This window comes from Pieris napi, chromosome 6 (assembly GCF_905475465.1).
Source record: "Pieris napi chromosome 6, ilPieNapi1.2, whole genome shotgun sequence".
NCBI classification, from domain to species: Eukaryota; Metazoa; Arthropoda; class Insecta; order Lepidoptera; family Pieridae; genus Pieris; species Pieris napi.
The window spans coordinates 4,268,765-4,280,407 of record NC_062239.1 but is presented as its reverse complement, the minus strand read 5'-3'; the positions used below and the strand labels follow the sequence as shown (position 1 = coordinate 4,280,407).

Genomic DNA, 11,643 nt, shown 5'->3' with positions numbered 1-11,643 from the left:
TCTAAATGAATAATGAGAATGGGTCCTTAATCCGACGCGGGCGTTTTCAAGGTATTAAGTAACTTACTCTACGGACAAAATGGATAATCACCTAAAATTGTAATAATCCAGTTTCATTTCCATTAAGTTTCCTTTTTATTTCAGTTTTAGGTAAAACTTTGTATTTTCCGTATACATAAAAAGTTAACTAGTACAAAGGATACTTTAATCAAGAAGAAAATGACGCGTGTACCTTACCACTATTATTATTCCTAGTTATATTACCATTTGAAAAATACTGTGAAATTGCCAACGCCATCTATTGTAACATTTCACATTTATAATTCATACGTGCAGCCCTTGCGACACATTTCTAAACGTAGGGACAAACTGACATTTGACAATGACAACTGACTCATGTTATGAAACATTGAATTTCGAAACTTGACTAATCAACATTCTACACACTTACAAGTCAAATATTTCAAAATATATGTTTCGCTCACGTTGTGCAATTTTTATTTAGAAGATTATTGTACCAGTTAAAGTATTTTGAGTGTCAAATTACTAATAGAACATTGCTTAATTAGTTTAAAGTCTCGCACGTGAATTTTTACGAACTTATCTCAACATGCGGCTTGTTGATTCAAAGAAGTTGTTAGAGCTTCAAAACAAACCTTCAAATATTCGGAATATATGTATTGTAGCACACGTGGACCATGGGAAAACAACACTAGCTGATTCATTGATATCCAGCAATGGTATTATATCTCAGAGAATGTCCGGTAAGCTTCGTTATATGGATAGTAGGCCTGATGAACAAGAACGTGGTATCACTATGAAATGCAGCAGTATTGCTCTCTATCATGCATTGGATAGCAATGAATATCTTGTAAATTTAATAGATTCACCAGGACACATCGATTTTTCAAGTGAAGTATCCACAGCAGTCCGATTATGTGACGGCGCAATTGTTGTAGTAAGTAACCATCACATATTGCATTTTTAATTCAGTATAATAAATAAAGAAAATCCATAAAACAAAAGATCTGAATACTCTAACCTTTTCATATAAGTTATTTTCTAACTTGACTGTTACTATATTAATCTAATGATAATAATAAATTTGATCCTACTTGAATTAACATTACTTTATAAATTCTGTCTTACTTCTTATCTTATTTGGCACCGACGTAGTTGTGTGAAATTTGCCTCCATTTTGGGCCAGCTAGTCTTTTGACTTTGTCCCCCCAATGATTCAGTGGTCTCCATCTACCTCATATTTCTTAATGGCCCTTCCATAGTTGCCTTTATACTACCTCAGGTTAGTAAGCCTACGTTTGTGGCCTGTTCATTTCAGCCTTTGTAGATATCTCAAGGCTTTAATTGTTTTTGTGTGACATATCTTATCTAATTTATTAAATTGAGCAGACTCAACTCCATTTCTCACTTTTTCAAATTTCCAAGTTTTGCAGTCATATGTTGAATTTGGTAAAGAGGCAATAGTTCAGAATCCTAGTATTTTGGTTAAATGCATTAATCTCAAGTGCTGTTTCGAGTTCAAAAGTTTTTTGTGTCAGATAATCTATGTTAATTACTCAAGAGTTAGGCATATAACATCATGATAAAACTACTTTGGTTGAACACCACACTAGTTTAACTGGGAGTCCAGGAAAATAAGTTAAAATGAAAAAGAACCACTTTCATATAAATTGCATAATACTTTTAATTGTTTGTGTAAATTTCAGGTGGATGTTGTTGAAGGTGTCTGTCCCCAAACAAGGCTAGTACTGAAACAAGCTTATTCTGAAAATATAAAGCCTGTTCTTGTGCTTAACAAGATTGATAGGCTTATAGTGGAAATGAGAATGACGGCACTTGATGCCTATGTGCACATAACACAAGTTTTGGAACAAGTAAATGCGGTCACGGGAGAGCTGTTTGCATCTGAAGTGTTAGAAAATGAAGAAAATACTATAGATAAGCAGGTATGATATTTATTTATATGTTTTTATAATATCGCCATTTCAAAGAAATATTTAAAAATGATAAAAGGTGGAGCACCAACCTGTTTTTATGCCTCTATCGGATTCTATGGGTTTTCCTATCTATAATGTGCACCCTACCTTTTGTAAAATATATATCAATCTTAGTCAAATATAACAATATTTGCTACACAAACTGTAATTATGTTTTAGTTGGCTTCCTTATCATTAATTTTCAGCAAGTCAACCTGCCTTCTAAAGACGATCAAAACTTTTATGACTGGACATCTGCATTGGAGGAAGCTGATGACTCAAACCTATATTTTTCACCAGACCAAGGCAATGTTGTATTTGCAAGCGCAATTGATGGGTGGGGCTTTACAACACATACATTTGCAAAGCTATTTTCAGACAAATTAGGTTTGTACATTTTAAATATGAAGCTTACAATTAATATCTATTTTATGCTATAAAATGCTAAATGTACTTTATTATCATTGGGATTACATAATTATTTACCAATTATAGGAGTCAGAAGAACTTAATCTGGATTTGCTTCCTGCATCTATGGTATATTAAAAACTATGTTTTTCAGGTGTTAAGGAAGAATTATTAAAGAAAGTCCTTTGGGGTGATTATTACTTAAATTCAAAGACAAAACGATTTATGAAAGGTGCTCAAGAAAAGGCCAAAAAACCTCTTTTTGTACAACTTGTTTTTGATAATTTGTGGAATATTTATGAAACTGTTATATTGAGGAATGATAAGGAAAAAGTACCAGGTATTTGTGAGAAACTTGGTATAAAATTGACTACTAGAGATCTAAGACACACTGACGCCAGAGTTCAACTTCAATCTCTTATGATGCAGTGGCTCCCTCTGTCGCAAACAGTTCTTAATATGGTCTGTTCAAAATTGCCCTCACCAAAAGAAATATTACCAGAGAAAGTGGAAAAGCTCATGTGTTCAAGAATACATGACTTCAATTCCTATCTAGATGAAACAAAAAAATTAAAAGAGGACTTTTTAGCCTGTGATAGTAGTAATAATAGACCATTAATTATTTTTGTATCCAAAATGTTTAGTGTTGAACGTAGTTCTTTACCGGAAAATAAGCCAAAGGCTTTAACAGCCGAAGAGATGGCATTACGCAGAGAAAAAGCGAGACAAATGCGTGAAGAACTAAAGAATAGTGCTAATAAAGCTGAGGCAATCCCTATGTCTAAGGAGACCAGTTCTCCAGAAGAAAAATGTACAGAAGATGAGAAGGGGAAAGAAGAAAAGGAAGAGCAAAGTGAAACAGCATTTATAGCTTTTGCTAGAATATTTAGTGGTAAAGTAAAGAAGGGTGATAAAGTATACGTACTTGGACCTAAACATAATCCATCCAAAATACTTAGTACAGCAGACTTTAAAGTAGATTCTAGTAAGAAATTAAAGGATTTGAAAAGTGATGAACACATTACTTGTGCTGAGTAAGTTTTTTTCTGTTCTAGTCACTTTGTTGACACTAAAATTTTTTTTTTTTTAAAGACAATTTACACTAATTGACCTAGTCCCATGCTAAGCTGGTGAAGCTTGTGTTATGGGTACTAGGCAAGGGATATACATACATATTATAGATAGATAGACATATAAATACATATTTAATCACCCAAGACCTAAGCACAACACCAAATGCTCATCACATCGATGTTCGTCTCAGCCGGGGATCGAACCCGGGACCCATGAATTCGCAGTCAGGCGTACTAACCACTAGACCAATGAGTCGTCAAATTGTCTTCTCGGATGAAAAGTCAATGGGTCAATGTCCTTAAAAATTACCTAATATATTATGTTTGTTGACTTGGTTTAAACTACTGGGGTTTTGATATTCAAATGACACACAAGTCATTGCAGTTAATTTCAAAACAATTAAATTTGATTTAAATATTAATTTTTTAAATTTTGCATCATGTACATAATTCAATTATCAGTAAAAAAAAAAGCATTTCTGCATATAACAATTTCATAAATATTGGATTTTAAAAAGTATGATTGATTTCAGGATAAAATCGCTTTATATTCTTATGGGAAGAGAACTAGAAGAAATTGATGAGGCAGTCAGTGGTAATATAATTGGTAAGAAAGCTTTTATAAATATACTAGCTGACCCGGCAAACGTCGTTTTGCCATGTATATTATTTCTACGAAAATTTTTTTAGTTCAATAATAAAAAGGGGTTGATCGTAGAAGGGTGAAAATTTAGGGTTGTATGTATTTTTTAATGCCACATAATAAAAAATAAAAATGTATCTAAAAAATAACAATTTTTTTGGGGTGGACACCCCTTGTCACTTAGGGGATTGAGAGATAGATAGTAGCCGATTCTCAGACTTACTGAAAATGCATAAAAAAATTCATAAGAATCGGTCGAGCCGTTTCGGAGCAGTATGGGAACGAACATTGTGACACGAGAATTTTATATATTAGATTTTCATTTAACAGTACATTCTTTTTGGTAATGAAAATTTGTATTTCTAGATTATATATTCATATAAATTTTTAGGTATTGGAGGGTTAGAAGATCACATATTAAAAACTGCCATCTTGAGTAGTAGTCTGGCCTGTCCGCCCTTCAGTGAAATTCAGTACGCGGCTGTGCCGATACTAAGAGTAGCTGTTGAACCTACTTACCCCTCACAGCTACCGCAGTTGGTCAAAGGTAAGTACAGTTGTTAAAATAAAAAAAAATATTGACTCCAAATCACCTTTAAAAAAAATTTTAATCAGTGGCGCTACAACCTTTTTAGGTCTGGGCCTCATATTTCTGTATCTGTTTCATGATCATTTGTCAATCTAATAGGCAAGTAGATGATCAGCCTCCTGTGTCTAACACACGCCGTCGACTTTTTGGGTCTAGAGCAAGCCGGTTTCCTCACGATGTTTTCCTTCGCCGTTCGAGTGAATATTAAATGTGCACATAGAAAGAAAGTCCATTAGTAAGCACAGCCGGGGATCGAACCTACGACCTATAAACCTAGCCTTTTGATAACCTTGACTTTGCTATTACATGTTGAATAGATTACCTACATTTAAGGTTTTTTTGAAGTCGGTTAAATAAATATTTTATTAATGCTCTTAAAGTTCTTCTCGTTTCGAAAATATGTATGGCTGCAATATTGACTCTCTGACCGAGTAACACCAATGAAAGTAACATTCCAGGTCTGCGGCTACTAAACCAGTCGGACTCCTGTGTCCAAGTTCTGCTTCAAGAGACAGGTGAACATGTGCTTGTCACAGCTGGTGAGGTTCATTTGCAAAGATGTCTTGAAGACCTGAAGTAAGATCAATTATTTTTAATTCGGAAAATAACAATTTTGAAGTATAACGCCATCTATCGGGGCACTTGTGAAACTAAACAATCTGAAATCAAAAATATCATCAAAATAGGTTCAGTATCATGGTTGTAACTCAGTTGCTTCTCACCATCATACAGCATTATATCTTTACAAAATTATAAGTAAAACGAAATGTGTTGCCATATCTCAGTAAAACAATTATCAAATTGAAAGAATATATTATGAAATTCCCTAAGCTTGAATAAAATGTTAAATTAATCAGAACGTATAGCAATTAAATTTCATCCACACTACTATTTTTGCAGGAATCTATATGCAAAAATCCCATTAACTGTATCGGAGCCCATAGTACCATTCAAGGAAACAATAATCGAACCGCCAAAAATGGACATGGCGAATGAAGAAATCGATTCTCAGAACATAGACAAAGGAAACGATACCGAGCAAGATCCGGTTGTAACCATCTACACAAATAACAAGCAGAGTAGAATTAAAATCAGAGCGAGACCTCTTCCCAATGAAATAACAGAATTATTGGACCGTTCATCAGACTTACTAAAAGCGATCTCACAGCACATAAAGTATTTGCATGGAATATCCAACGAGAAAATAGAAACAAAATTCACAGATCTACAAATCAATGGAAAGTCTCATCTATCTGATAGAATGCTGAAGCTGATAGAAGCATTTATAACGGAACTAGAAAATATCTGTACAAAACTCGGACCGGAGTGGCAAGATATCGTTAAACAAATATGGTCTGTCGGGCCTAGAAATTGTGGACCAAATTTGCTTCTGAACCAAACTGGGGATTACAGTACGAAATATTTACATCATGAGAAAATTCTGAAAGAGGATTCACGGTTTGAATATGAAGGCAGTTTTGTTAATGGCTTCCAAATGGCAACATTGGCTGGGCCTTTGTGCGAGGAACCTATGATGGGTGTCGCTTTCTGTGTTGAAGAATGGACTTTGGATAAAAGCGAAAACGATGAGACACATTCGTTTGGACCCTTATCGGGTAAGTTATTCTTAAATTTTGTATGACGACAATTAAAATAATGAAATTGAGGTTTAATGAATTTAAAAATATCTTTAATTTATAACAATTGTATCGTATATTTGTTAACACTTGAAATTTTAATTTGCTTCAAACTATTCTATAGAATCCAATTCATATCAAATTTACAATCTATGGTTATTATTCTGGTAGTTTTTAAGGTGAAAGAAAAGGTTAAATTTAAAACAATAATAAAAAACCTTTTGGGTTTCGCTTGACTGTGATTGGTCAACGCGTCTAGACCAATCAACAAGCGACACGGACTTAATTCGTTTTTTAAATATTCATTTTAATCTTCCTGTGCGACGTCTTCGATATAAAATGCATTTTATTTATGCCATCTGCAGCTTCGCACGTATAGATTTCTTGGGGACCTCTACAATAATAATAGTTATTTTTCAATAAATTTTCTTTAGAAATCAGGCTACTGTTAGTTCTTTTCAGTTTATCGCGTACATTTAAAAGCTGTTGGGTGACTTTAGATGATTTATAAATAACTAGCAGACCGGCCAAGCGTTGCTGTGGCTAAGGTTTTTGTTATATTACATAGTAGTAAACTATTCAAGGGAAACGGTAGTGGTTATGCCATTAAATTGTAGCTTATGTGAAACGTTGGTACTTCAACACAGCGCCATCTGTTACAATTGTGACTATCAAATTATAAACAAAATTTGCAATAAAATAATATTGCGGGTATAAAATGAGATGTAAGCTATCCTATCTTTTAAGTTAGATCAAACCGCACACGGTGTACAAATTTGATTGGTTCGGTAGTTTAGGAGTCCATAGCGGATAAACAACGTGACACGTAATTTATATAAATTAAGATTTATAATATGCAAGTATGTGATAGTTCATCTTCCATGTATAGGTCAAATTATGTCAGCTGTCAAGGAGGGATGTCGACGCGCGTTCCAATTGCAGCCTCAAAGACTAATGGCGGCAATGTATTCCTGTGACATCGTTGTCGACCAGAAAGTATTAGGTAAGTTAATATACAATTTTAAACGAATTAAACATATTTAACTTGTGAACTAGTTATAGTGTATGGAAATGTTTTTATTATATGATAACACTGTTAATATAAAAAAAACTAATGGTTTCCGAAGCGCATAGTATAGCAGTGTTGGCCTAGTGGCTTTAGCGTGCGACTCTCATCCCCGGCTGTGCACCAAAGGACTTTCTGTGTGCCCGGTAATAGTTTTAAATGTCGTCGCACGAATTTGATGATACTAATTATACAGGAGTCTCGAGGGTCCTTCATTGGAACGCCTCCACAGATCACCTCCGGTGATTTTTGCTGCCGGAAACGCGTCTAAGTATTTACAAAAAATTAAAGTTTACAAAAAATCTATAAATCACAATAAATCTGAAAATTATCGCGAGAAATCAGTGTCTAGTATGTATGTAAAGCCAAGTTTCAAAAAAATGCAAATAAAATAACGCACATTTACGTGAAAATAAAAAAAAATAAAAAAGTAACGGAAATTTTGCACTGTAAGACTGTTCACACACTGTTCTAGCAAAATCTATATAATAATTAGTATCATCAAATTCGTGCGACGACATTTAAAACCCAACCCTGTGTGCCCATTTAACACTCGCTCGTACAATAAGGAAATCATCGTGAAGAGACGATTCCTTAGACCCAAAAAGTCGACCCAGGCACAAAAGGTTTATCACCTACTCGCCTATTAGAATTGATCACGGAACAGATACAGAAATCTGAGGGTAAGACCTAAAAGGTTGTAGCGTCCTTCGTATTTCCCAAGCGTAATAGAGGATAAAAGTAGCAAATATTTTTAAAATATGTTAAGAAATGTATGATAAAATCATTATTTATGATGATAATCAATTGGCTACTTACTACTCTTTCAATATTATTAATGATCTCTTTATTTGGTACTAATGCAACCGGTGTCTTTCATTTTCGAATGTAAAGTTTTTTCTACCTACAGTAGGGTAGAGAAAACATTTTTTTAAATTAAATAATTAAAAACATCTTATTTTGTTACAAATTTATTTGTCTGTAATTACAAATATTGCAATTATCTCTACTATTTACAGTATAATACGATTAATATAAATAATATTATATCTATCTTAATTTTCTATAAATGCATCGAATTATATAGAAATGCACTGAACACTTATCACATTGTTTTGTGTACATTTTAATATCTTAAAATAATCAGTTGTCTGCTTGGCAATCTTGATACTAAATTAATCTACTTGCGCAGTATTTCTAACATTCTGGCAAATACTTATATGGAGCTTAAACACACATTTTATCTTTACAGAAGATTTTTTTATAAACGATATTGATATTCTACCTTGTGTTTGACAAAGTATAAAATACGCCAAAATTATTTGCATAAAACATGCCAATACTAAGAATGTTCATACAAATATTTGCAGGAGTATGTTAAACGTTTTAAGCTGTCATTCGGGATTCGAATTTCAAAATAAGCGCCTTCGAAATTTGAATAATTATAATGTGTGGCCGTCAATGGAGTTTTGTAGCACATTCAAAATTTGAATAAATAAATTTAAATGTACGATTTTCTTCAATAGCAACGATCGGCAAAATGGCGCCAAAAACATTCTTGTTAGTTAAGTTAATTAAAAAATTATTTTAATTAATTTTTAATACAAGAATGTTTTTACGAGCAAAACGTAAAATATGTGTGTTTCAACTCCATTTACATTAAGAGTATTACTTTTATAATAACTATTAAATGCAGAATGAACGAGTATTTCACAGACTCAAGGTAATTAACTTATTTCTATTATATACTGGTACATGAAAGCTAAAGCGTTTTGATATTAAACATCCATCTCATGAAAGTGACCACAGACTTAGATACTCTTGAGTGTTTTTCAAAATACAGATTACTAATTATCAAAATTTTATTTAAACCAATCAACATTCTCACTTATTTTCAGCGCAATTAAAATAAAGGCTTTCAACGCAAAACCTTTACTGCCATTAATTTTAACATTACACTCGAAGTCATCAGCCATTCAATTCGTTTCAGCGAAGATATTGTATGAGCTAGGAGTATATAATATCTGAATTTGAATCTTATCTCGAATAGCATAGAGTCGATTATATTCACAACAGTCACCCTCTTGAGATAGAATAGCTAACTTAACTATAGTTGTCGTTGAATTCAATGAGGCGGAATTCACTTACACAATACAAGGCCTACTTTGAACCCAACATACCTTTTCTAAACAATAGTTTCTCTTAATTGATCCAATGTAATGATCGAGCTAGTTCTATAACTTTGTACCATGGGAAAGGGGGGTATTCTGTTTCTCGTTTCATACGTGACGAACGAGTTCGCCTGTTGTAGTAATTTGAGTCGGGATAACTGTGAGTTTGGAAACGATTGTAAACAGGTTTATCGTAGGAGTGAGGTTGAGAATAGTCCACTTTGTATGTGCTTGGAGTACTTGATACTCCGCCTGGGAATCTATTTGTGAAGCCTGTAAATTTGAAGATATGGTTAAAAAGAGTAAAACCAGAAGAGAAAAATCTCTTTTTTACCGGAAATCGATACGAAGAGATAGTGAATATTTACTTTACTACACGGTAAAGTATTATTACGTTTCTAGACAAATACAAGAATTACGTGATATATAATAATTAATATTCATACCTGAATGGTAGAGAGTGTTAGGCCGCACACACATCATTCCATAAACTCTGATGCCAGGCACAGAAGCGTAAGTTGGCTGGTCGTGTGACATAGGTCCTTCTGTAAAATAAAGTTAGATTTTTATCCACAGATAGTCTAATTACTGATATCAAATGAATTCAATAGTTAGTTCAATCGTAGAAATTATCTGTATCGCTTCTTGGAATTATTGGTATTCATATATTTATGCATTATTAACATTTATGATGCACGGAACAAGAGCCCTTCCTCTGTAACTTCCAATAGAGATACCGTTTCCAATGAGAATTTTTTGTACGCGATCCTAAGGTTCATCAGTCCTACGGATGTTGAGAGAACTACATCGAATTTTCATATAAAACGGGATCGGTATCGCTTTCGCTTTTGGAAGTTACAGAGTAAGGGCGCTGAACCAAAAATCAGCAACGTGGGCTTACTCGTGACCGCGCTGAATTGCATAATGCATATTATATCCTTAATTGGAGACTACATAAGAGAGTGGCGGAGACTTTATTGCCAGTTCTTCTCGTAAGTTCTACGCCCTTGATTTGAGAAGTGGCAGTAAATGTAAAATTAGAAGCATTCAATATGTATTTCTTTATTGACGTTCACAAGTGTACATTGTTTTATCTAAATGAATAAAGATTTTGTTTTTGCATTTGAATATATTAAGTGAAATATGGATGTTAATAAGATTAAAAACAATAAAAAATTTCAATAAGAAATTTTCCTTTATTAGTAAGGTAGGGCGTATAATTTAGGTATAGCTTTTAAATTGTCTGTTCCTTGATGAATTTTACTTTATTCGATTTTTGAATTTCATCATCGGACATTAAGGCAATATACGAAATTCCACCCGTAGCACCTCGACGTCTGACGTTTCCCACCTGCCAAATCATAAAATGACGGCTTCACGACTGATTTGAGCGCGACCGCCGCTGTTAAAACCGCTGTGTGAGTTACAGAATCGCAAGGCTGAGCGTTTTAAGACCGTTTTTGTTGGGTACCACCAATATAAAACCAGCTGCCCACTGAAGTATTTCCGAATCATTTCGATTTAGGAATATAGCGTACTATGCAATATTATATGGCCGACGACGCACTAGCGAGCCTCATGGCAGTGTTAGTGTCCATGAGCGGCGGTATTACTTAATACCGGATGAGCCTCCTGCCCGTTTGCCTCGTTTATATAAATAAACTCTTTAGTTACTTGATACAACAATTCCAAAGGCAAAAAATATTTAACCTTTAGTACAATAAAAAACTATGTAATTTAAATTAATTCAAGATCTTGGGCCAGTTATATTGCTCTCGAAAATGATTTACAAACGTTATACGTCCAGTAATTAATTCAAAGGACAAATTTGTACGTAGTGAATAATTAATCCAAGTAAATACAGGTTTCAGTACAACTGGCGTAATTGAATGTAATCGATAATGAAATTCATTTGATAAGCTTATAAGCTACCATCCTGTTACAATCTTAACCTGGATAGAATAACTGTTAACTTATTAACATAACTGCGTCATTTCCTTTTTAAACGTTTGTCAAGGATTTAATCTTTTAGTATACGGTTTATGCGTACTTTGGAATA

The 11,643-nt window shown here is 33.6% G+C and overlaps 2 protein-coding genes across 2 annotated transcripts in view; one reads left to right on the top strand and one right to left on the bottom strand.

The window, feature by feature from the left end:
• The first annotated feature begins 433 nt into the window (after window positions 1–433).
• Window positions 434–11,643, top strand: part of LOC125050186 (elongation factor-like GTPase 1) — a 95,095-nt gene continuing 83,885 nt past the window's right edge. The window contains exons 1-9 of the mRNA XM_047649838.1: window positions 434–958; window positions 1,728–1,967; window positions 2,204–2,384; window positions 2,560–3,439; window positions 4,012–4,085; window positions 4,513–4,668; window positions 5,169–5,286; window positions 5,611–6,326; window positions 7,237–7,350. Coding sequence (XP_047505794.1) covers window positions 611–958; window positions 1,728–1,967; window positions 2,204–2,384; window positions 2,560–3,439; window positions 4,012–4,085; window positions 4,513–4,668; window positions 5,169–5,286; window positions 5,611–6,326; window positions 7,237–7,350 — 2,827 coding nt within the window. The 5' untranslated portion in view covers window positions 434–610. The remainder of the gene's footprint in view (window positions 959–1,727; window positions 1,968–2,203; window positions 2,385–2,559; window positions 3,440–4,011; window positions 4,086–4,512; window positions 4,669–5,168; window positions 5,287–5,610; window positions 6,327–7,236; window positions 7,351–11,643) is intronic.
• LOC125050187 (zonadhesin) overlaps window positions 8,369–11,643 on the bottom strand; it is a 44,517-nt gene continuing 41,242 nt past the window's right edge. Inside the window, exons 5-6 of the mRNA XM_047649839.1 lie at window positions 10,031–10,129; window positions 8,369–9,857 (exon numbers count right to left, since the gene is read on the bottom strand). Of these exons, the coding sequence (XP_047505795.1) occupies window positions 9,616–9,857; window positions 10,031–10,129 (341 nt within the window). The 3' untranslated portion in view covers window positions 8,369–9,615. The remainder of the gene's footprint in view (window positions 9,858–10,030; window positions 10,130–11,643) is intronic.